The sequence below is a fragment of the Takifugu rubripes genome, chromosome 19 (genome assembly GCF_901000725.2).
Source record: "Takifugu rubripes chromosome 19, fTakRub1.2, whole genome shotgun sequence".
Lineage (NCBI taxonomy): Eukaryota > Metazoa > Chordata > Actinopteri > Tetraodontiformes > Tetraodontidae > Takifugu > Takifugu rubripes.
The window spans coordinates 12709393-12735960 of NC_042303.1; the positions used below are offsets into that span (position 1 = coordinate 12709393).

The window sequence follows — 26568 nt, forward strand, 5'->3', positions numbered from 1 at the left end:
GTTTACCACCCCACCCAACACATTTACAATCGGCAACTGTGTTGTTATCATGCCACTTTATGTGCACATACAGCAATAAACATTGAATGATAAAAAGTGTGTATGTGTGTGTGTGTGTGGGGGGGTTGTCAGTCAGGCTGTGTACTGGTTTCCTACTGAAATATAGAACAAAATGAGGGGGGATTATAGTTATAAGGGGCAAGTGTGTCACAGACTTTAACCCTTATAAACAATAATAAACCTGCGTTATTTATATCCAAGTAAATAAATACAATAGACGAACAAATTTCCATGATGTAATGGGGTGGAAGTGAGTGAGTCAAATGTTCATGTGTTTCACAATAGAGGGAGTAGGTTTAAGGGTGACTAAGACCAACATTTCCTTCAGGATAAACTGGATTTTCTTTCGCCAATATGCGCCCACATGCGTAACTGTGGGCGTGGCCTCGCAGCGAAGTGCGGAAGAGAAGGAGGAAGCTCAGAATTCCTGTCAAACTTCACCAAAGCAGCGACCAGGTGAGTGTCTAAACGTCTAGACTTATGACGTTTGAAGCTGTTATACAGAATTAACTTATTAACTTCACTATTTAACGATGTCAGACATCGTGTTGAATATACCGAATATACACACACATACACACACACACACATACACACACACACACACACACACACACACACACACACACATAGCTTATGGATGTGTGTACATAAATTCAAATATATGTAAGTCCAGATCAAATAAAAAGAACTGTGTGCTATATATTTATAGAAAATAAGGTTAAATAATATTTAAGAGCAACAGTAATATTATTTAACATTTCCAATTATAATAAATTTGCATATTTTTCATGTTCTGTGTACATGTTCTGTGTTCTGGATTCTTGCTTGAAGAAGGAAATGTGGCCAAATCAAGGTAAGATATTACACATATATACAGTATACACCTTTGCATTGAGTATAGTATAGTATAGTATAGTATAGTATAGTATAGTATAGTATAGTACAGTGCTCCAAGTCTTGGAGTGTTCATTTGTACCTCTTTTTGCTTCAGGTCCTCCTCCACCACCACCACCAATGAACCCAATAAACCCTGCCTACCCCCCTGGGTACAGCCTTGCACCTCCCTATGCATCCTACCCTGCTCCACCTCCACCTCCACCTATGTACCCAGCATATCCACCCTATACGGTGCAATACCCACCTGGTATGAAACCACCAGCCATGGGAAATGGTGTCTGTCCAGGACCACTGCCTTACAATGCTCTGCCACATCATCCTTATCCGGGGGCTCCATGTGGATATCCTAGAGCCCCTCCTCCAGGCGTTTATCCTGGTCCATACCATCACTCTCCAAAATGGGGTCACCACCATAAAGGTCATCATCACTCTATGGTTAATCCTGCCTCTGGAGCATTAACGGGAGGACTGATGACAATGGGAATGGGGCTGGTCGGATACAAAGTCAACAAAAAGCTTAGGAAGAAGATGAAGAAAGCACATAAGGGTCACAAGTACATGCATCACATGTATGGCAAGGTAGGACTTTTTTATTTAAATAAAAACCTATGCTACATGAAGAGTTGTTGACTATTTGTCTACACATTGGAAATTCTCCTCTGCTTCCTCCACAGTACTCGAGCAGCAGCAGCAGTGACTCAGACTGAGTCCATCCCTGCAAGACGAGCTCACCCGAAGAAAACCCCTTTAATTATTGAATACTTTAGCATGGTCCTATATGTGATGCTAGGACTTTAACTACACAGTTTCCTTGTTTGTTTTTGACTCTTTACGTGGACCTGACATCTGAGTGTTTGCCAGCGCATCAGTGCAACAGGCAGAGTGATGCAGGCGTGCACTCAGAAGCTGATGGCTTCACCCGACACCCGACAGCCATTAGATACTAGACGTGCCCGGACCATCAAGCCCATCTTTGTTCGAAACGCAACTCTTTGCACTGACGTGACACAAGTTGAGATGAGATTTTGACATTTTATTTGCAGCGTAAAATGAGTTTTATGTTGGGTTTAAATAGTTTTAGCTGTTTTATCAGTCCCTTGCCCTGTATTTCACTTAGAATTTGGTCAACAATCGTTGTTTTATATGTATTTTCTTAATAAATTGAGATTGATGATCAACCTGCATGTAGCACAAGGCTTCATTCTGATTTTCATTTCTTTTACCCAGTGAAAAAAATTGATCAGTACAACACCAAATACAACAGATTCCAACTCAAGCACAGACACACAAATAGTTCCAAGGATTCAGAGTGCAAAAATGTTGCAAATCTAGAATAAATGGGGCACAGTTAGCAACCAGTGGCCTTGAGAGTGTTGAGTGTTTATAACTTTCAAAATTAACTTGGAATCACGAAAAAAAAAAATCATTCTGGGTAAATGTCAGGATGTGGCTGCTGCCTGCCCAACCACCGCTTGCTCCTGCTCCTGCTCCCACTCCCTTCCCAGATCCTTATTACCTTCATGTGATGCACCCGTTTGCCTGCCCTGACAGATTTCCTGGTACGATCTGATATTAAAGCTTTTGAAAATCACCATTCTTTGTTTTTGTCTCTATTCCACATTGGAGTCCTACTGTAGTTTGTTCATGACAGTCAACCTCACATGCACGGGGGAGAATCTTTGGCCCCCAAAGGGTGCCGGTGCAGATTTTAGAAGCCTGAGAGCTGGAGTAGATTTCAGTGGTGGTAAAGTTCCAGAGTCCATTAATAGGTCGAAGTAGTCATGGAAATCTGTCATTATTGCTACGTTCTGCAACAGGATTGGACATACGGAAATATGATGGTCTGCCACAGTTGGGGGTAGATGCTGAAGATGCTAAAGGGCACATGTTAAAGGTGCCACCATCTTCAAGTGGGCGCCAGTGTCCATGTTTGCAGGGCGCACGTTTTTTGTGTTTAGATGATTTCATTAGTCCGCCTCCTTCTGAGCTGCCTTCGGTTTCTTCACTCGTCTGGGTTTCAGCTGTCTTTGTAGCTTTGCGCTTCAGACTCATACAATCTTTGGAATCGCTCAGGCTAGTCAAATATCACAAATATTTGTTTAATCCTACAGTCAAATGCTTTAGACGTTTATTTCATCTACTAAAACACTTTCAAGTCGTCCCATCAGTGGTCGTTCAGGTGGGTCATTGTGATGATGGGATGCTTCAGAGCTTGACTGGCAGTAATTCGTTGACTCCGATTGACAAGTAGCAGCTGTTTAATGAGGCGTGTAAATAATTTAACGTCCTTGTATCCGGGTTCGGACTCGTCTTCAAACAACTGGAGTTAGAAATGAACTGAGTTCATTCGGAGACGATAAACACGCTCTTAGAAGAGATGTTCATGATCTCAAATTCCCCTGCGGTTTTTTTTTTTTTTTTTTTACGTTTTTTTATTTCTGCAGAACAGAAACTGTTTTCAGCCTGTTTCTGTCACTCAGTCCTCTTCAGTCTTTAGAAACCTTCACTGCAATGATTTAAACAAGTGGCTAAAGGTTCAGAATGACCAAAACCTGGACTAGAGATGGATGCAGTAGATCCTAGTGATGCTTGTGTTGCAGCTACAGTACAGACGAGCAGGAGGAGGGTGAATCCGACATTGCCGTGGTTCATCTCAAGTGCTTGATCAGCTGAGCTGCAGATCTGTTCATCTGGGTTCTTCCATCCAAACCTCGTCCATGTGAACCTCAAGGCTAATATACAAGGGTAATTAAAATCTGTTGATTAAAAAAAAGGGTGCTAGTCCGTATTTATTCCCGTCATAGGACATAAAACTATTATCTGATAGTCAGCTATTCCATGATCTGGGATAAGCCCCCACTACTGACCAGCAGGGGGACCAGTGTGGGCTCAGAGCCGCAGACCAAACCGGCTGGAAACAGTTTCTTTTCTGTGGAAACAAACCAACAAAAATTTAAATAAATAATAAAGTAAATAAATAAATCAAACTAAACAGATGGGCACGAGGCCAGAAAGGAGTCATGCAGCCATTGGAAGGTCAGTCTGGAACCAAAAATCCACGGGACAAATAAAGAAGGTTAATAATGATGAGTTCTCAATAGACTATTAAAACAACTGATGAGTATGTGCATATATATGAAAAGAAGTCACAATGGAAATAAAGCAAAAGCTTGAATTTGTCCGATCTAAGGGATAAAAATGTGGACAGGTCTCGGCATCACCGGACATCCAGCAACACCCGCAGACACACGCAGCTTCTACAGCTTTAACGGCCACTTTTGAATGAAGATGGCGATCTTTAAAGGCACATCTCCACCTCATGACTAGCGGAATAGTCGTTGGATAGACTGAAATGGATTAAAACAGGGCTGTTCGGGACCGGCTCCCTGTTGTTGCCAGGCCAACGCTGTCCTTCTGTCTTTTGGACTCACTGCTCGGTCCTTCGGGACCAGTTCTAATGTTCGGCGTTTGCTCCTCTCAGATGACGCAGCGAACGCGGATGTTTTACAGTATTTCCCATTCATTTGCCACCATTAAAAAAAAAAAAAAAAATCAGCATTGTTATTATGATTTAACATAATCTTTTAATGTTAATATCAAATCAGGCATCGTTCACATCATTTCAGCTGCGTTTTAAGCATGGAGGTGATGATTATAGAGGAATTCAAGGTCAGGATTTTAGTTTTAGGTGTGACGAAACGAAAGCGAAACCGTCCGAGGAGCCTTTAAATACCGGTTTCCGCAACAGGGCACGGACAGAACAGAGAAGCTGAGGAGACACCCGAGACTCTTCTGACTGAGGTACGTGCTGTGTTGGGAGCCTGATGGTGTGGACTTGATGGGTTTCAGTAGGACAGGGAAGTTTTATTCATTTACTTTAGCTTATTATTTATTTAGCGCTTTCTTTCTTTCTTTCTTTCTTTCTTTCTTTCTTTCTTTCTTTCTTTCTTTCTTTCTTTCTTTCTTCTTTCTTTCTTTCTTTCTTTCGTCACCGTATCTTCTTCCGTATCTATCTATAATTATAGATTCTAGGTTATTAGGATGTGAGTCTCACACCACTTCTGGTGAATAGAAACCCACCGAGCTGTCAGTACTCTCCGCGTCCAGCAGAGGGCGCGATAACTTCCAGATGAGTCAAGCTATTGTTGATGGCGTTTGTTACTATTTTAAACTTCAAACTCAACTTATTACGTATGATTGTTTTCTAATTTGACTTAATTTTAGAAAGGACAACAGTTTATATATTCAGGCATAATACTACAATTGGGATAAAAATATTACTATGGCAGTTTCCTACACACATACATACACTTTTAACAGCTGTTTTCAGGTAATCATAAACATAGATTTTTCAGGTTGAGACTGATGGCAGCCCTATTTTTTATTCATCAATGGAATTATACAAACATTTATGTTTTCAATTTTTCTTGTCCATTATTATTATAAGAAAGCTCTGAAGGTTAAGTCAGGACAACCCTGGCCTTCCCCAGCAATAGGATCAAAGGTCAACATGAGGCTCTAGGGATCTGCTGGACTAACCCTTGTTCACATTACGTATCCTCTACTACAATCTTTTCATCTACTGATACTCTGTTATCTGTACATCTGATATTACCTAACCTAAATTTGACACCATTCAACAATTAAACACTACTAACTCTTTACTTTCCCTCGAGTTGTAAATAACCCCCCCCCCATTGGGTTCTGACCGATAGCCCACCCGGATCTTGTTAATCAGACCAAATCCAACCTCTCTTTACAAGTATCTCGATTCTCTAACCATAATCTACCCCAACTAGCAATCCCTCCACCAATGATGACCCTCAAACATCCTGTTTATAAAATGATGGCTACCTTCTTTTCCTGTACAGATCACTGTAAAATGGAGAAAAGAGGACCACAACAAGGTAACTACAGTGCAAAATGCAATGTAAACTTAAGTTATAGGAAGTCGTGTTCATGTCTGATATAATTTATTCATTTTTTCCCAGATCCCGATACCGGCCAAAGTAAAACTCCTGGTAAAGACTGGAGAAGACATAGGAGTCAGAACAGAAACAGAGCAGCGGGGACAGATGGCGGAGGACCAGACGAGGTGAACCTGAGAGGAAGAAGAGCAGAGTCAGAAAATGGCAGTGAAAAGTGGGCGGGAAAACCAAGACCAAGAGGTGACTGGGGGGCAAGAGGGGCAGCTAGAAGGCAAAGCACAGAGGGCAGAAGAGATGTTGGAAGACAGCCAGGAGAGGTCACAGCAAGAGGAGGAGCTCAAGGGGGCAGCAGGGGCAGAGATAGAGGAGGGGCACAGTGGAGGAAAGATGAGGTGAGAATGGAGAGGAGAGGAAGAGGGGATCAAAAATATGATGCTGGAAATAGAAATCCAGGGACTTTAGGCGCAGCTAGGTCAGCGCAGGGCCCTGGACTGGGCTATAAAAAACTGGAAGAACTATCCAAACAAGACCCATCTGTAGTGGCACTCTCTCTGTCAAACCACCCGGCCCTGGAAGATGTCCTGAAGGAGAGCAAAATGAGGAAGGAGCTCATCGAACTGCTGTGTCTGGTGATGAGTAATGCCTTCAGGTCGAGGGCAGACAGAGCCACCCTGCTGCACTTGGCTGGCATCACCAAGGACTCGAATTTCTTTCGCATAGTCTTGCCTTACTACCTGGCAGACATGGAGTCAGAGCGCAACTGTACACGCAGGACGCAATACCCAGAACACATGGGAAACATCTTGACCATTATGTCAGAGGTAAGCAGAAGCTGTGAATGAAAGAGCCAATTAGCCCCAATTGTTAACAAGTTCAATACTCAAACCACGGATTTTTGTTACTCCCACTTCAGTAAAATGGAGACTTACTTGTGGAATCTGCAGAAATATCAGTGGATGTAATGATACTGATATGTGATTAATATTTGTAGGTCCTCAGTATGTATCCTGCTAGCTCCGTCCAGGTGGTGAGACTGATACTGACGCAGTTTCAAGCTTCCATCGACGGCCTGAAAGAATCAGGGGTAGAAATCAAGCCTCAAATAGAGGAGAGCTTGGAGAATCTGCAGGTTCTCATGAAACACCTTCAGCAGAGATCCAGGGAGGGTACCCTGAGATCCGACAGGGACCCTTATGCTCTCTTACACAACATGGGTGCTGACCCAGGTAAAACTGCTTTTTGTTTGTATCAATTCAGCATGATGTCCCACTTTCAAGCTTTTCCAATGTCAAATATTAAAAGACCAAACGCTGTGTCCCCGGCGCAGGAGACCAGCAAGATTTCAGGATCATACCCATCTACCCCACACCTGAGGAGTTCCACCAGGACCAGCGACCCTTCCTCCGACCCAACCTCACCTCCCAGCGCTACACGAGCACCCACATCTACCTTGACACGCACTTCCGTCTACTCAGAGAAGACTTTGTGCGCCCGCTCCGTGATGGTATCCAGCAAATTCTTCACAGCCAGGAGAACGGGGGAGCGAGAGGTCAACGTCTGAGGACACAGCGCTTCGACGACATCAGAGTCTATTTTAACACGCAAGTGCGTTTGCCCACTTGCACCACCACTGGAATTGCCCACACAGTGGAGTTCGACACTCAGCCACTTAAGGTGACTATAAGGATGGACGTGTGAGCCAACATATTGGGCTTTTATCTAATGTCTGTATTAAACGTACTAAAAAATTCATTAAAACACCCTTTGTTTGTTTTTACAGTTTGTGCGGTGGGAGAACTCAAAGAGGCTGATCTACGGGTCACTGGTCTGTCTGTCTTGTGATAATTTCCAGACCTTCTTGTTTGCCACTGTGTCAGCTCGAGATCCCAAACAGCTTCAGAAGGGACTCATCCAGGTGAAATTCACCAAAGAGAGCAGAGTGAAGTTGGCCAGATACCAGGTGGGAGCAGCAATGTTCCTGTAATCAAGCCGGTTTCTAAATGCACAATTTATCTTCAGTTCTTCTTGTAACAGATTGAAAATAGGAAAATTTGTCGATAAAACTTATTTTCCTTCACAGAAAGATCAAATTTTCCTGATGGTTGAGACCACGGCCTATTTTGAAGCCTATCAGTATGTTCTCCAAGGCTTAAAGGAGCTGGAGGAGGACAATCTGCCCTTTCAGAGGTAGGAATATTTTTCCCTTTGCCGCAAAGGATGAACAGTTTTTATGTGTGGTGTCATCCCAAAGCAGCTTCAGAATGGGTTCACGATGACACTCGGTGAATATTAGAGCCTCAAATGTTTAAGCCTCATCATGATTCATCTGTTGTGGGTACTGAGCCAGGGTCTTTTCTGTCACCGGGGCTTTTAACATGCAGTTTTCATAGGGGTGGGTTTCCTGGAGTTCTCCTCAGCTCCCCCAGAAATCCAAAAGCACACACCTTAGATCAGAGACTCTAAATTACCCCTAGGTGTGTGTGACTTTAAATACCTGTAATGAATAGACAAACAATTTTGCCATAAAATACTGCAGTATTTGTATAACTATGTTACCCCATCCATGCTAGGTACATCGTGGAATGCAATGGCGATGTCCAACCCCCTGCTTATCTGGAAGGAGGAGATATTTACGATCTGAGTTGCATTGCTGACCCTCAGCATAAGCAGACTCTGCCACGCTTTCACAGCCTGAATAAAGGGGCTTGGCCCAGAAAGGAGAGGCTGGGTCTGGACGAGTCCCAGATGGAAGCCTTCCACCTGGCCATCACCAAGGAGCTGGCCATCATACAGGGTCCTCCCGGCACCGGTGAGGTCTTGAGAAGGATGGTTTTGGATGTTTCCAAGTGAAAACCAGGTTTCCATCTTCCAACTCTGCTTCTTCCAAATGCTCAGGGAAAACCTATGTGGGGCTCAAGATCGCACAGGCTCTGTTGACCAATCAGGATCTTTGGAAAGCCAACAACGCGCCCATGTTGGTGGTGTGTTACACTAATCATGCCCTGGATCAGTTCCTGGAAGGTAATCAGTGATCTCATCTCATCAACAGTAAAATCCCAATCCTTGGGACTTGGTTGTGAAATCAGTTGTGTTCACCTGTGCATTTAAGGTATTCATAGATTCTTGGAAAGGGACATCGTGAGAATAGGCAGCCGCAGTAACAGTGAGATCCTGAAGCAGTTTAATCTGAGGGAGCTGACCTCCTCCAGGGGCTTTAGGCAGTCACTCCCGGGTCACCTGCGCCACGCATACAGTGATGTGAGCTTTGAATAACACCAGTATTTTACTTTCGGTGCAACCTTTAGTTAAGGCGTGCACATGTGATTCTACAGTGGTTTGTTTTCTTTTAAACAGGTTTACAGGCAGCTGTGTGATGAGGAAAGGGACCTTCAGTATCAGAGTCAGACACTGGAGTGCTCCATGAAAGGTGTCCTACATAAACACTTCTTGAGGAATTTCATCCTACACAGGCACTGGGAAAACCTGGGTCGCCCTCCTATGATAGTAAGTTGGAGTTCATGTAAGAGATAATGCTATTTCTGCATGACTGAACACTAGATGTTAAATATTCACTTCTATTTATTTTTTTAAAACACTAGGGCTTTTTTCAGCGGAAAAAGTTTGACGCCATCCTGGAGTGGTTAGGGTTGGGTTCCACTTCCTTCCACAAGAGGGAGACAGAGGACGAAAATGAAGCTGAAGGTAACGCTCTGAATAATTGGCATTGAAATATTATGCTCCCCACCTGCTTTTTAAAGTTGATTCCCCTTTTAATTTATAGTTCACATAATTAATGAATGAAGCATAAATCCTTAAATTCGTTTTTTCCACCATGATCTCACATTCTCTATTATATCTCTTTTATATTTTGCATGCTTATGTGGACATATTGTGGTCAATGAACTTTTCTTGTTGGGGGGGGGGGGGGGCTAAGATTTTGTGTTTTTAAAACCAAAAAGGAACAAACAACTTTTCTGATATTTTAGAAATGGAGGTGGTGGAATCTGTGGCGGTAGAGCACCATGACCTGATTGATATCACAGAGGAAGCAGATCTGATTCAGTTGGAGCGGATCATTGATGACTCTGATCCCAGAGAAGCTGGACATGGCAGCGAAAATAAAGATGACGTGAGGAAGTTGGAAGAAATGATGCTGGTTATGAACATGGATAACAATGAGATACAGCAGGAAGGCGATGCAGAATGGGAGGTAAATTCCTAAGCAGATTAAAAGAATTCTTATGTAATATTGTAAAATGTATAAGTTAGTAGCTTAGCATTCTCTATTAATATCAGAGGAAACCTGAGGCTGTTGGGAGTCTTAAATACTCACTGAATATTAACAGCTAGCCATAAAAATTGCATCTTTTTAATAAAATATCTTTTATTCTACATTTGTTAAAAAAGAACCTTAAATCCACTGGCATTTTGTAGGTTAAAAGGTTTTAATATTCTTGTAAACAACAATGTATGAATGTTGATCTCTGCCTTATCTGTACAGATACAACAGAATCAGAAGAGAAAGATGAAGAACAGAATCAGGAAAGAGCTTAACAAGACCTCAGCCATGACTGAAGAAGAGGAAAGAGCTGTTGATAACATTTGGATTCTAAGTCTGCCAGACAGGTGGAGACTTTATCGGTAGGTGTGCATCTTACTCACTTGGTTAGCACCATCAAGTTTGGCTACATTTCTTTCATATCGGTTCTGCTGTGTTTGAAGTCCAACTCCATAATGAAGTCTGATAAATACCATGAAAATTCCTAAAGCTCATCTGTAGTAGGAGGTATAAGCACTATAAAAGTAACAACAGAACGTAAACTCCAGTTTGCTTCTTAAAAATTATTTGTAAAACTGAATCCAGTGGAAAAAAAGACAACAAAACAATCTTCTCTTTTATTTATTATTTAGCTGCCAAATGCAGTAAAATGTGTAACAGAATGTTTATGTCTGCTGGAAATAATGTGTCTGAGTGCATGCCTGTAATTGAGCCAGCCGTGGCACTGCTTTAGTCTCATTCATTTATTCTCTACTTGCAGTTTGTGGGTGGCACGATGCAAAGCAGAAGCTCGCACCAGAATCGTTCAGTTAGAAGCGCAGTATCAGAACACTGTGGAACGACTGGCTGATGTAAAACGGCACGAGGACCTCTGTGTACTCAAAAAAGCCAGGGTACGCTCAAAATTCATACGAAGCCACCTTCAAAACAACCAACACCCCATTTAATCCTCACCTGCTGGACATTGTTGTTATTGCTATTGTCCTGCTCTTTGCTATATGAGATTGTTATTAACAATAACCAATATTGCCAATAAGAGTAATGTTAATCAATGCCAGCCATTCTGGCACGTGTTTGCTTGGATTCTCATCATTTTAAGTGAATCTCTCAGGTTATCGGCATGACAACAACAGGGGCGGCCAAGTACAGAAGTGTCCTGCAGGAGGTCAAGCCCCCTGTGGTGATTGTGGAGGAGGCTGCAGAAGTGCTGGAGGCCCACACCATCACCACGCTGAGCCAAGCCTGCAAACACCTCATCCTCATTGGAGATCATCAGCAGGTACGAAGTGACACAGGCTGGAGGACACTGGGAGCACTGGTGTGTTTTTACCAAGCCATTATTCTGCATCTGAACCCACCGCCACCTACTCTATATCCACATGTGTGAATGTCCAGTTGAAGACAAACTGCTCTGATGTTATTGGGGTGTTCTTCAATCCCAGGGTTGATGTGGAACCCAGAAGAAATCTGTGGTTTGCATTCAACAGTGCACTTCTCTTTGCCCACCTCTGGCATTACACAGTCACACACACGTGCACACTTTCCCCACATGTTTGTAGACACACGGAGACAGAGGGCGTTTGTATTCTCTGGATCCCTAAATGTCCCCTGTTGACACATTGTCCCAAAACTCATCACTGACTGTTACAAGATGCTGCCTCTCCTTTAACGTGATGAGGATGGAAATGCAACTGTTTTGGACTGGAACTTAAAGGTTTTTTTGTTTTTTTTTCTCGTCGCCCTTTTAGTTACGCCCCAGTGCCACAGTTTATGATCTTGCTAAGAACTTCAGCTTGGAAATGTCCATGTTTGAGAGACTGGTGAAGATGGGGCTCCCTTATGTCAGACTCAACTACCAGGTGCGTATGTCTGCATAGATATTACCAGTTAGACCAGTTGGTGAATTTGACCTGATACGTCTCTGCATCTGTAAGTGATACATTCATTTGTTTTCAGCATCGTATGAGGCCAGAAATTGCCACTCTCCTAACTCCACACATATATACAGAACTGGAAAACCATCCCTCTGTGTTTGAATATGACAACATCAAGGTGTGTTGTGTGCTGGATTGGCTTTTTTTTAACCAGTGGTAATCCTTTTAGCCAATATCTTTCAGCCAGGTTTGCTTAGAACCTATTTTAAGATTTGCTGTTTTAACTTACAGGGCCTTAATACCAATGTATTCTTTGTGGAGCACAACCACAGAGAGGAGGAGATTAAAGACGGAAAAAGCCACCAGAACAGGCACGAAGCCACATATGTGGTTGCTCTCTGCCGCTATCTCCTCCTACAGGACTATCAACCACACCAAATCACAATCCTCACCACCTATACTGGCCAGCTCTACTGTCTGCGCAACCTCATGCCCGCCAAACAGTTCACAGGGGTCAAGGTTCATGTGGTGGACAAGTACCAGGGTGAGGAGAACGATATTATTCTGTTGTCTCTGGTCCGCAGCAACCCCGAAGGCAAAGTTGGGTTTTTGAGCATTCCAAATCGCGTCTGCGTCGCCTTGTCCCGCGCCAAGAAAGGCCTTTACTGTATCGGTGACAGTGCAATGCTGAAACAAGTCAAACTGTGGAGCGACATCTTCCACACCTTGAGGGAAAAGAACCAGATCGGGAATGCTCTGACCTTGTGCTGTCAGAATCATCCCGATCGGAAAGTCACAGCCTCCTGTGCCAAAGACTTTGAACAAGCCCCTGAGGGGGGCTGCACTCAACCGTGCGAATTCCGATTGGATTGCGGCCACGTTTGCACAATTGTTTGCCACCCTTACGACCCCGAGCACAAGAAATACAAGTGTCCCAAGAAGTGCCCGAAGACTTTATGTACTCTGGGACACAAGTGTCCACTTCTGTGCTACAGAGAATGCCCAGAGAAGTGCCCAGTGGGTGTTGAAAAGATCATACCCCAGTGTCAGCACAAACAGATGGTTCCTTGCCACCAGGACCCCAACGAATTTAAATGCCAGGAACCTTGTCAGAAGCTGCTGGACTGTGGGCATTTATGCAATTCACTGTGTGGGGAAGAGTGCACGAGCAAGTGCAAAGTGAATATTATCTTGAAGCTGCGTTGTGGCCATACCCAGAAAGCTGCCTGTTTCTACACAACGCAGGAGGAGGGTCCTGTTTGTCGCAGCCCTTGTACGCAGCAGCTAAAATGTGGGCATGCATGTCCAGGCACATGTGGCCGGTGTCACCAGGGTCGGTTTCATATGTCCTGTTCTCACCAGTGCGACCGTCTCCTGATCTGCTCTCACAAGTGCAAGGTGCCTTGCAATCGCAACTGCCCGCCATGCCAGCAGCCGTGTCAGAACCGCTGCATACACAGCAAATGCATGTTGCCGTGCTGGCAGCCCTGCACACCCTGTATTGAGCCGTGCATTTGGCAGTGCCCCCACCAAAGCTGCACCAAGCTTTGCCATGAGCCATGTGATCGTCCTCCCTGCACCCAGCCCTGCAGCAAGGAGCTACCCTGCGGCCACCCGTGCATTGGTCTGTGTGGAGACCCGTGTCCAACCAAATGTCGCGTCTGCAACTACAATGAAGTCACAGAGGTTTTCTTTGGCACCGAGGAGGACCCCGAGGCGTCCTTCATCCAGCTCGAAGACTGCGGCCACATCATCGAGCACTCAGCCATGGACATTTACATGGAGGTGGATGGCCACTCTCAAATAAATGGCAGAGAGGAGGTGGCCATAAAACTGAAAGAGTGTCCCAAATGTCGAACTCCAATCCGCAAAAATCGACGCTACGGCTCTCACATCAACAGGTGCCTGGCTGAGATCGAAATGGTCAAGCAGAAGATTCACGGAAATCTGCTGGATATGGAAGAGCAAAGGGCGGCGCTTCAAAAACAATGGGGCGAACAAATTTTCACCTTTGGATCAGATATGCAAGCAGAATATATAAAGATTGAAAAGCACCTGGGGGATAAATATCACACAGCAAATGACCTGTGGAGTCTGGAAAATAAGATGGATTTCCTTATTAGATTTGCAAAGCTAAGGAAAATCCTAGAAGGGCTGATGTTACCCGAGCAGACCTTCACATCCAAAGCGTTGGAGCAGTTTAAAAGCTGGCTCGATGGCACACAGCAAAGATTCACAGAACAGCAGGTCTTTGATTTGAAGAGAGAGCTGCAGAGATTAATTCTCCTGACTGAACTTGAAGCTCGATGTTCTAAGGCCGAAAAGAGAGGAGAAAGCCAGAGAATCCAGGCTGAGGTGCAAACCGTAAGAGAGGTGCTGGAGAAAAACGGCCAATTCACCGAGCTGGACGAAAGCAGGGCGGAAGATGCCATGAAGGACCTAGACAGTCTGCTTCCATCCTCGGGCCTGGGTATCACTGAGGAGGAGAGGAACATGATCGTCTCCACCATGAAAATGGCCCCTGGACACTGGTATAAATGTCCCAACGGCCACGTCTATGTCATCACCGAGTGCGGAGGCGCCATGGAGAGTCGCCAATGCCCCGATTGCAGCGCCACTATTGGCGGCGCTAGTCACAGACTGGCGAGCGGAAACAACGTTGCCACGGAGATGGATGGATCCCAGCACCCCGCCTGGTCTGAAAATAACAACCTTCTCAACTACGATGACCTTAACATCTGAAAAAGAGGGAAATCCTGTCACACATTGTTCTTTGACTATTGTGATCGCTCAGTGGCAAAAAGTTAAGTTGAAGTACTCAAATTTCTGAATATGTTTTTGCATTAAAACTGCACTGTAGAGATTTAGGTGGCTTTCGCTTAACGTGGTGAACATTTCTTCTCAGAAATACGTGTCAGTCAAAAGTGATTGTCAGTAACTATGAAATAATTTCAAGAGCTCCAGTCAACCTTATCCTTTCCATTTCAACATCGTTAGACTCTGAATCACTGAAAGACTGGAGATAAAGACACCTCGTGTTTAATCCAAATAAAGAGTTTCACATCCTGCTATCCACGCCCATGTTTATTTGTCATCCTCTTTCTTCTTGGTGGAGCACCAAAGTCGCCGATGGCCTTGAATCCATGTAAGAGGATCTTAAAGCCTATTCTGAATTTGACTTCTTGGACAGGAGCAGACCTTCCCTGTCCCTCAGGTGCACATCTTTGGACAGTGGGAACAAACTGATGTGCCCAGAGGGAAACCATGTGGGTCCAAGGAGAACAAACTGTCACACAGAAAAGCCCCCCCCCCCCTGCTCCATTTACTGTCAAACCAAATTCCACACCAACATTCCCCAGTTAACTGAGTCCTGCTCAGAGAAGACAAGTTAGCTCACAGGAGACCACCAGATGAAGAAAATGGACACTGACAGCCCCAAAAAAGAGGCAAGTAGTAGAAATATTCTGAGATTACTATTACAGCACCTTTTATGGGCCAAACCACCCGAATCAGCATTCCTGTCTCGTTGCCTCTCTGCTCACTGATGCAGGAGTTCAAAACACATTTGACCACACAGATGCTGATGTTTTTCCCCTCACAGCAGCGAAAGTTAGAAAATAAAAAGTATAAGGAGTGAATTCTAAGCAGGAGGTTATTGTATTGCATATGGGGCCTGTTTTTATACACCGGGGTTAATCAGATTTAATTTCAATTTAATTCACCTCTATGCCTGGAGCGTCCTGCAGGGCGCTGAAAAAGAGCTTTGCAATTTATTCTGCCTAACGTTTGCTGGCAACAAGAGCGCGAGACAAAAATAAATATGATGATATTAAACAAACAGGAGGTGCTGTCTGATGCTCAGCGCCTGTCAGGATGTGATATATATTGATTGTGTGTTGAAGTAATTTGGAAATGCAGAAGAAAGTTAGTGGAGCAATTTAGTGTAGAAATGATTGAGGCCTGAAACCTGATCTTCACGCTGTGCTCATTTATACTTCATGGGTTTCCTGTGTAAAATCAGTAGTTTTCCCTCTGTGGGCTTAATAATGTTGACTTCTTGATCTTCTTCTGGAGAGTACACACACACACACACACACACACACGCACACACACACACACACACACACACACACACACACACACACACACACACACACACACACACACACACACACACACGATCCGTTTTGGTTATGTCTCAGTTTTTGTTTTATTGGTGGTCCAAAACCAAAGTTTATGTCCGATACTTTTACAGGCATATTACATTACTCAGCCCCCTACATGAACCGTAACCTCGGTTGAAACCCAAACGACTTAACCCTTAAACAGTCCTTTGACGTTGTGAGGACCAGCCACAAAGTCCTCACTTTGCTAGTAAGCCATTCAATAAATATGCATTGTTTGTAAATGCCTACATCCTGTCTAAAACATCCATGCAGCAGTCCGAACAGCTCCCAGTGGTAGAGCCCACACAGCTGCAGATCCATTTGGTGGCTTGTCTCCATGTTTGCTCAAGTGTTGATCGTGCTGTGAGTGCCAAAATACATCAGACCATCCCTGACAACCTGCGCGCACACACAGGAGAGTCCCACCGGGGTTGACAACGTCGTTGCTCCAGCATCACCACACACACACACACACACAATTTTTGTAAATACTGGCAGAAACAGACAACCTGATATTAAATTTATTTTAAGCGTTGAGAAGTTCAAAGCGGTAATGTTGTTCTCCTACAGTAGGGGGCAGTGTAACACCGTTTATAATAGCTGCAAAAGTTACTCAGTTTTCTTCTTTTCTATTGAATTAAAAAAAATAGATTCTTCGCACACACTAAAACAAATACTATATTGCGAAGAAGTCTGGTAGGGATTGCAATAATGCTTTAATGTTTGTTTTCTTCCAGTATAAATTTTATATGAGCTTTGAGAGCATAATCTCGTTTATAAGACGTGCCCACAACGGAAAACTAATGTCTGGATGTATGCAGTGTGACTTTTTATACGTCGAATTTGAAGAACGTAGAAGCCTCAGAATTTTATTTTGGCGTTCCACTACAGCCGGCATTAGTTTCCACTTGAGAAAACAAATGTCACAGTAGAGAAGAACTTTGAAAAGGCGCCTATTTTTATTTACTGGTTGCATCCTTGACCTAAACTGAGAGATAGACAGAAATATACATATATATTGAGAGAGAGAGAGGAAGATGGAGAGGTGAAGAAGAAGTGAAGGGCATGTACAGCAGGAAAATGAGTAATATTGTCTTATCTATCATGTCGAGAAGCTTTAAAATATGTTTATTTTAATTTTAAACACACACTGCTCAGACACAGACAGCCAGACAGACACACACGCACGCGTGCGCACACACACAGACACACTGTACATTGCATTCATTATGTTCTGTAACTGATAAGACTGTGGATGAAACAGTCTTCTGACCCATACGTGCGTTGCTGCCCCGTGGAGGTGTGAAGGCAGCGATTGGAACATGAGTTTTCACTCTAAATATTACCGGCTGCAGGTTTTCTGGCGTTCCACTGACAGCAAAGATGTCTGAGAAGCTGTGATGCCACTGGTCAGCCCTGTGTGTTAGCGTTTATGGCGTCCATCCATAGTTTGTTGACATGTGGGCCAGTCTGTTTCGTGAATGTGACGCTCAGCCTAGTCCAAGTGATGCTGGGACAGGCTCCAGTTCCCCCCACAACCCCGCAAAAGATAAGCGGTGATAGATAATGAAGATGGCTCTGGCGTCCAGACAAGTCTGGCAGGACATTCTAAAACAATCAAGTCCACGGGAACGAGAGGAAACACACACTCGTGCAATTTTCTGGTGCAAAATGTGTGTTATGAGCCCCACCATCCAGCTGTAGAAAGACCGACTTGCTGACTCAGCCCAACTGGGAGCTCCCAGTGAACACGGCCTATTAAATATTTAAAGGACCTTCGGGACCAAACAGAGCATCTGACAACATACCCGTGCCAGACAGGCTGTTTTGGAATCAGGGCTGTTTCACTTTCGGTTAATCTCCCTCAGATGGAACAGGGCGACAGTCAAAGGGAATGCACGGCGGCTGTTTTAGCGCCCTCCATAAGTAAAGCAACAAGTCTGTCGGAAAATACGAGTTCAGCCAGAGCAGAAATTCGAGGAGAACAAATTCAGCCCATAACGAGTGGCTGAGAATCACCTGCATCAATGAATAAAATGCATGCGTGCATGTGTGTGTGTGTGTGTGTGCGGTAATCAGGCCCAGTTAATTGAAAAGTCAAACCAGGTAAAATAAGACAGAGAATAAAAACAGTCTTACCTTTGCATGGACCAGATGATGGGGGGGGGGGATTGGGGGGGGGGGGGGGGGACAAAAACTGTCAATTTGTGGGAATAAAGCAGATTTTGAGGATAAAATTCTTTACCGCTGAACACAGCGACATGCTTTATGCTTCAAGCCCAAGGAAACACCGCAGAGTCTACTGAATGAGCCGCTGGTATTATGGTGGCCGCGAGGGTAATGGCTTTGTATTATCAGAAAATTGCTCATTAATGTTTGCCTGCAGGCTTTTCATCAGAGGAGCTGGTTGAGGTCCAAAGTTCCCGCAGTATACATAAAAGGCAGAAGATGTGCATGTGTGTGCGTGCTCGTGAGGCAGTGTCAGAGGTAAAACGCACAGCAGCCTCACCTCTTTCAGCAGTTTATTTCTTTGCTTTGTATCGAGCCTTTTCGTCCGTCTGCTATAGGCTGCGTTGAGGATCCTCGGGTGGAATCGTCACGAGAGGTTCTGTGCTGGAGGAGACGCTTCATGAGAACGCTGAGCACCTGTTGCATAAAGCGGTTGTCACTGGCAGCTAGTGCAGATGTCCTGCTAGCCCCCTGTAGCATTCCAAGCTAGCACTTAAAATCAAGAGACTGCTCCTGCGGACTCCCTCTCATGTTGACAAGGGGGGCTGCTGTGAAAACCTCATTTGATGATTCCTCCGGTGCCTTCAACACAAACAACTTCTACACCATGCGGACGCGCTGCGGTGTGTTTGTGCCTGAGTAGGTGTTTAGTAGCACAGCAGGGGGCTGTAGCCTCACCTTTGGCCCTGTCACCTGCAGCGATCTGTAGCTGACAGGTGGACTTCAGGAAGACCAGGACCGACTCGAACACCATCTCCTTCCTAGGCAAAGTGGTGGAGAGAGTGCGGAGCTCTGAGGACTCTGGTGAGGATCTGGATCACTGACGAAGTGGGAGATGCGGCACTTCAGGAAGGTATGGAAAGAACTCTACGTAGTGAGGAGATTTTTGACCTTTAATGTGTGCAGCAAAGTGTTGCCTTCGTTCTGCTGTCAGTTGGGAAAAGCTTGATTTTCTTTGCAGCCATGTTCTCCCAGCTCTGCTGCACAAAGGATTGGTGACAAAAGGTCATTACTGCCCACCGCCAAATCTATTCTTGGCCGGGGTTTCAAAGGATAAAAATGGAAGCCTCCCCACATACAATATAAAAACTGCTGATATGTTACTTCTATGAATGTAACTCCTGTAACCTTCCTATTTAAAAAATGCTGGCTTGGCCAACAAACTTGGGTGCTTAGTGACAGTGGTTCCCTGTTAGCATGGTCTCGTGCTGTCATTAGCATATTAGCGCCTCTTTGCAGATAGCACGCTGCAGCAGTGGAGCGTCAGCAGAGTCTGCGCACAAAAATCCAAACTTTGAATACTCAATACTGTGATCCCTACTCACCTCAGACTCAGACTCTCTTCTGATGTGAGGTTTGTCCCCGCGGGCTATTTTGGGGCCTCTCCTGAACCCCTCTGGCACCCAAGGAGGTGGAGCGGCTCACACTTTGAAAACCTGCTGAGTCATAGGAACTCCCCTCAGTGCCTGGAGATGACGCTCCGTGCTGAAGTAAACGTACACAACACAGCTCGCCTCTCAAAGGGCGTTCATTTTGCAACTTTCATTAGCGTGGTAATGGAATTTCAGCAAAGCGGGTTGATGGAATGGAAGATCAGCGTGCAACAACCTTCATCACGTGCTGACAACGATTTTCAGCATCGGGAGGTTGTTTAGACCGAAATGGCTTTATCTGCTCTGGAACACTGATCGTTGTAATTAATGAGGTCGACTAGGGGGAGAAACAAGCAGGAAAATATGAATCTCTGTCTCGACTTCACCACTGTTTACCACTGACGGCGCTGCTTTAACGAGCAACTTCAAACGTTGCCACTTTGTCATTATCAGTCTTTCTTTGCCTCACGCGACCCACTGACCCTGAATTTTATTTAAACCGGCCGGCAGCCTGGGGTGCAAATTTCCAACTGACCACAAAAGCCTTGGGCTCTGTCTACATGCCGGTCTCTTCCCAGTGGATTTGGAAGGAGTACACGCTGAATAAAAGACACACGTGCACATAACAAGAGACAAAAGTCGGAGAAAAATACTCCAATTGAAATAAAAAAAGGAGGGGTAGTGGACAGATCTGCTTTCATTCCACCAGAGACTCTTCTGATATGGGCACGAAGATGGAGCGAGAGCGGATGCGGAGCCAGAATTGGCTCTATTTGATATGAAGTGAATGGAGTCGTTTGAGTGATCCGTCCCTCTGCGGACCAGTGAACGTGATAGGAAGAGAGGAATCAAGTTATAACAGGAGAGACCATCTGGGAGGGAGGGAGTAGATTGGAAGGCGGCTTAAAAGTTGAGCAGGAACTGGGAGCAAAGGTGCGGCAGATATTTCTCAGCTGATTGGGGTTGTCAGCCTTATCGTTAGGATGTCAGCCTTAATAAATTGTCACCCTCAGCCACACTTTGGGGTGCGATGGCCATGGAGGAACATTTTTGCTGCAGGCGTGAGACGTAGAGGAGCATTTTTCTAAGCAGAATGAACGTTCTTGTGTTGTTTGTTTACTGGAGGTCATCAACAGTAGCTGCCTCAAATCCAGGGTTCAATATCAGCCTCCATGACGCCGTTCGCACGTGCTCAGCGGCTCGAAAGAACTGTTTTTGCATGCTGGGACTTGATGTCAGCCGCTGACCGAGGCTGCGATTAAGCCCAAGTCTTGCTTGTTGTTTCTCCTTTTACAGCTTTTCAGACACATTAAAACAGAGCAAATTTGCTTTTTCTTTAAAAGTCACCTTGTACCATTTTATGAAACACCGTAATACATATTCATGTTTATCAAATTAGCTTTTTTGGCCCTCCCAACTTCCTTCTGGCGATGTTACGCAGGCCCCTGCTCTAACGTGGTACATTCCAAAGTGGTCTGAAGCACAAACATAAATGTTTTAGTTTATTCATTAGACTTAGAATAGAGAAGTAGAAGTAGGGAGGCACAAATCAAATGAAATTTCATTTAGGGTTCGGAGAGGCTGTTCGGAAGAAATATAGCACCTTTGAAAGTGTTAATTCATCATTTATCATTTTGTGGCTATGCTCTTTAGGCCCCTGGCACCAGACATAAATACACGGTGATGTGCCTTTCCTCCACGCTGACGTTTGATGGTCACAAAATAACAAAGACTGAATCAAATAATGGCGCAGAAAAAGAAATGCGGCTGTGATCTCTACAAGCTGTCTGTGTAATAAGAAACCACAGCAGTTGAGATATCCACGTGGCGTCCAAGCGACATGGCAGCGATAGTACCAAGTGGAGTTTTCCTACAGAACGTCCAGTGTCGTTTTGGCTCCATTCATCAACAAAGACACTCTAAAAGCCGAAAGAGAAGTTTGTTGTGTAGGGTAAAACCAAATAAACCCAAAACACGTCCCTGGCGGACTGCAAAGGCTGTGGAATTAGGCATTCAAAAATAAAAAAAAACGCAAAGCGACCCCAGGTGAGAAGGTTATTTTCCCAGAGAGGATCCTTAAATCAGCAATCTCGTTCTGAGATTTGCCAGTCAGACAGCACAAAATGGTTTCAAAGTTTTATCTAATATTTCAGGACATGCAGCCCACGGCTTTAATTGGTGTTTAATTGCAGGATGGCGGCAATTAAACAAGCAATTCATCACCTTGATCCTCCTGCGAGATGCTCGCGCTCACAAGGAGCGTCATCGCATCAAAACTTTGATTAAGGCGGTGGGAGAACACAGATCCTCATCTCATTTTTTTTTGGTTAAGCTACCAGGCTGGTCTGAAATTAAATTAATTTTCTTATTTCAGCCCCTCCCGGTATTTACTGAGGGAGTTAAATAGAAGCGAGTGATTCTGCCCCCGTAAGCATATTTAGTATGCGAGCGTTTGATACTGAACTCATTTGAATAACTGCATGACAGCCAATTTGGTTTTAATTGAGCTCTGCTCTTCTGGACACTTTTACGGAACACAGATTAGAGAGTGACATTGAGTTGTTTAGTTGCGCCGGGCCGAGGCGGGCCGCGCCCGCCGCCGTTGAAGGCCTGGATTTACCTTAACATTTTTAAAGGCAGCAGCATATGCAGGTTGCAGAATCTATAATGAGTCGGAGCAGCAGTGAAACACGGACAGAAATAGAAAAATAAACTCGTATAAGTCCGAATGCTAGGACCGAGGTGTTTTATTACTATCTGTGTACGATTACCGGTATATATGTACATCTATAAGCCCCTGAGGTGCCCCTGTCAGGTCTGAGCCAACCCACGCCTCATTCCCAGGGAGGAAAAAACATTTGGCGAAGATGCACACACCTTTGGCTCCAGCCCAGCACAGTGGAATCTGCCAAGGAAGTTGAATGGGGTGTTTGTGTTAGCTCGTTGCAGCGTGCACTCTATCCTGGCTCCTGTCAACTTGTTGTCCTGCTTGATTTGTGCACCACGAAGGTGGCTGATCCACTCCCCTTCAAGGAGGAGAGCAACACTGGAGGCGGGGGCTCCGCATGGAGGGGAGGGCAGAGGAAGCTCAGGCCGCCGCTCGCTGACCTTTTCCTTATGCATAACCTAACACACGCAGTATTTGCATGAGTAAAAACATAGTAAATAGGTACAAGCGTAAGTATTTTATTTAGATGGGTTCATTTGAGTTCTTTAAAACCACTGAATAGATCAGGTAAGTCTGCACACTCGTGAAAATCCACAGCCCTCGCTTTGTGAGCTGCTCTGTGGCGAGAAACAGAAGAGGAAGGACTTAAGTGGAAAACCTCTTAGCGTACATTGTTTGAAGGCGTTCTTGATTAAAGTAGATTTGGGGCCATCGTTACCTGTTGGCAGTGGTGCGCTTGTTTTGATAAACCACGTCGGCTTTTATCACCGACTTTTATTTCATTTGCGGCACAGCTGTTTTGATAATGACCCGCAGACACATTTAACAGTTTGATAAGTGGACGATAGGATATGAGTTATACGGAGAAGTTGCGGGGATACAGGGTGAAGGAAAATCGATACTCGTGCGCGGAAGTTATTAAGCAAAACCGATGAGTTCTGAAGTGATGAATGATTGTCTCCATTTGAACAACTCTTACGCAGCAGCAGAATCATTCCTGACTGAAAGTTTTGTTCGGCAGAAAGTGCTGAGAGTTTAAATGGCTGCTTCTCCTCAAGGTTCCTGATTTGACCCACATTTTGACAGAGATGTTGTCAAACATGAAAAGATGTCTGGATTTTGTCACAGTAGAGCCTCGTAGCAGCTAACGTTAACAAAGAATGCTAACAGCCCCCCCTCTGCTATGGAACCAGCTCCCTGTCAGGTATGGGAGGCCTCTTTACTTTGAAGATTAAGAACTTCCTGTTTGATAAAGTTCATAGTAATTATATGGCTACAATCGTTATTGTAGCCATATTAAAGGTTAGGATCATTTAGATTAGGACCTTTAGCATCTTTAAAATTTATGGAATGTATTTACATGTATGATGCATGTGTCTGTTACTGTCGTCCACTGTGGGGGTGGGGGGTTGGTCCATATGAGCCTTCTCCCGCTGAAGGTGGGTGTCAGGCTCTGGGTTTCTGTTAAGTTGGTCCTGTTTTTGTTACAGACACTGTATAAATAAAGCAGAACTGAAGAGATACAAGAGAAAAATAGTTTCCATGACACTCGGATGTTTGAAATGTGTTTGAAACATCAACACCGCCATCTCTGCTTTGGTGTTCTCTGGGGGTTGCTTGGCCCTTTATTATCTACAATTTGCTCCCACTGTTCTGAGCATCCATAAGTGGAAAGTCTCAATAGCAGCAAGGTCTTTATCGGTAGCAGGCACCATGCTGAAGATTCAAATGGCAAACCTGAAATGGACTGTTTGTATGGTGCCTTTTTGTTCATTCAAAGAGCTTTACAGAGCAAGGCTGCATTCATCATGTTGCTTCAGTCCGTCTCATTACCTCATAGGCTGTCAACTGGTTGTCAGGAGAGATAACCAATAACTCACATCCATACAGAGAAGCTGAAGCTTCGAGAGCAATTTGGGGTTCAGTATCTCCCGGAAGGACACTTAGACATGGAGACGTGGGGCCCTGCAATCTCATCAACATATCGCTACGGCGACCACTCCAACACCTGAGGCACAGCCGCCTCCTGGATTTCGATCTAGGGTTTTCCATTAGGCGACCAGCTGGATCATTGGGTGTGATATTTTACTCCATCATTTCGACTTTAATTACCGACTTGATGATTTGTACTCTGGTTTAAGTTCGACCTGTTCAGCATCCAGCGGGGTTAGGGGGAAGACCATGTCAGCCCTGTCTTTGTAACATAGAAGAAAATAGCTAAAAAGAAGCAATTCCCGGTGCATTTCCTATTATTTTGTTTTGAATAATAATGATTGGCAGAAATTAGCTTGCTAAAATTAGGGGGTGTTATCAATCGCTGCCTATATGAAACAGGTTTCTGCAAAGCATCTGCAAACAAAGCTCTGCCCAGCGTTTTAGTTTGATCACAAACATCCACGCAGGGGGATCGACCATGAGGCTGCAGCGGTAATTACTCAAACGTTTGGCTTTTGTCGTTTCGTCTTTGCAATTACATTTTCTCGCCAGAGGCTATAGGCTACATGCACATTATTATCGCTCTTGGCTGGAGTGCGTTTTGAGAGAGAATTAGGGGCAGTGGCATCATCAAAGTTGTAGAAATGTCTGAAAATGACTGAACTGACTTTGGGCTGACCCGATTGTACTTCAGGTTAATTGTGATGTGGTTGGGAATGGGAATCAGGATTGTCTGAGTCCAGAAGGAGCCACAGGACGGACAGAGGCGCCCCGCGAGCTGCTGCAATTTCCTCTCATCTTAATTTTTCACTCAAGAGGGAGGAGCCCTTTTGAATCCTTTGGTGCGCCCCTCTTAAGTCCTCGCTGTGGTTTTGAATTATCCTGGCTAACTATCCTGGCCTGTTCTTGCTCGCTAACAGAGGAATGGTGCCAAAAAAACCTTTGGAAGTATTATAAAACAGGAGCGCTGGCGTCTGCCGTGCATTTCTGCCCGGTTGTCAAGCATGAGCAGCACTCGCATGTATTTTTGGTTATGAATAGTGACGTCTCTCTAATTGGCTCACTACTGTCTGTCTTGATTTGCATGAGTGTGGAAGCTGCTTCCTCTCACGATCTACACTCAAAACAATTGGACATGGCTCGCGCCCTCCAGCTCCTTCACAATTACTTTACTTCCATCTCCCGTCTGTCCAAGTCTGTCTAGACTCTTATAATGAATCTGGAGCAGCCCAGGCACTCTGGCTCCTCCAAGAGTGCACAATGTATAGACTTTGGTCCTTAGCATCTCATCTTGTCTCCGTCTTCACATCCTTCATGGTGATATATGCTCCCCCATGTCTCCCTGCTCTCCAGTGTTCATAGACAGCAACTGTTTTTTCCCCCATCTCAGTAATGTTCATTAGCTAGAAACAGGAGTCTAGACACCAGACACCTGTTTCTCCTCTCTGTTTCTCCTCTTAAGGTTGGGATCCATTCGTCAATCCAACCATGGGCTGTGGAAGGAAACGGGATCATGGGAATCTCTACATGCAGGAGCTAAGACTGGAACCTAGCTCCTTCCTGATATAAGGCGAGAGGGATTGATATAATATGCAAGCCAAATCACCATCCGTCTGTTTCCGTGGATGGCGACGAGCTACCGCGTCTCTTTTCCTCTTCCGGAGCACGGCTGAATTGAGTTACAGCGTGATTTGAAGTAGTGACACAGAGACAATTTTGCTGACTCGGCGTAAACTTGCTGAGGCGTTCAAAGCTGAGTGGTGCAACAGATTAAAACCCCGTGCCTCCTGTGCAGGAGGGGAAGTTTTTCCATTTTATTTTCCATTTTCATTATCTGCCTGGTGAAAGCATAAATGCCAGGAGGATTAGAGAAATTACATGGCCTCTCGCCTTTCCTGCCCTGGTGCTTCTCCACCCCTGAGTTCATCTTCTACTCTTTCTCGCCCTCGCACTCTATCTTTTCTCATCCACTGGCCCCTACCTTCGTCACGTTGCTCTCTCTGTTACAACAGTCTTTCAGCCCTCCTCGTTTCTTTTGTTTAAGGGGTCTCTCTCGCATTCCTGCTGGTATTCCCAGTGCATATTCTGCTGGATCAGCACGACTGGGCGGGGTCCTTTTTGTTGGCTCGCCAGTTAAAGAGGTGTCCACCCTCTTA

At 44.8% G+C, this 26568-nt stretch overlaps 1 protein-coding gene and 1 pseudogene across 1 annotated transcript; both read left to right on the plus strand.

Annotated features, from left to right (window-relative positions):
• Positions 1-452: 452 nt before the first annotated feature.
• LOC105417862 (proline-rich protein 13-like) lies at positions 453-2148 on the plus strand (annotated as a pseudogene).
• A 2533-nt stretch (positions 2149-4681) lies between these two features.
• On the plus strand, positions 4682-15117 carry znfx1 (zinc finger, NFX1-type containing 1). Its single transcript, XM_003973529.3, has 19 exons — positions 4682-4761; positions 5832-5867; positions 5952-6709; positions 6880-7114; positions 7216-7562; positions 7669-7848; positions 7969-8075; positions 8459-8697; positions 8784-8909; positions 8998-9146; positions 9243-9392; positions 9488-9590; positions 9875-10098; positions 10390-10529; positions 10928-11060; positions 11279-11446; positions 11916-12026; positions 12124-12219; positions 12333-15117. Exons 2-19 carry the CDS (start codon positions 5843-5845, stop codon positions 14781-14783), a joined length of 5742 nt encoding a protein of 1913 aa, XP_003973578.3. The 5' UTR covers positions 4682-4761; positions 5832-5842; the 3' UTR covers positions 14784-15117.
• The last annotated feature ends 11451 nt before the right edge of the window (positions 15118-26568 follow it).

Bases quoted from the DNA above. Each gene is read 5' to 3' on its own strand.
- znfx1 (XM_003973529.3), top strand. From the start codon at position 5,843: ATGGAGAAAAGAGGACCACAACAAG. The intron at 5,868-5,951 runs GTAACTACAGTG...ATTTTTTCCCAG, and splicing joins GAAAAGAGGACCACAACAAG to ATCCCGATACCGGCCAAAGT. The intron at 10,530-10,927 runs GTAGGTGTGCAT...CTCTACTTGCAG, and splicing joins GACAGGTGGAGACTTTATCG to TTTGTGGGTGGCACGATGCA.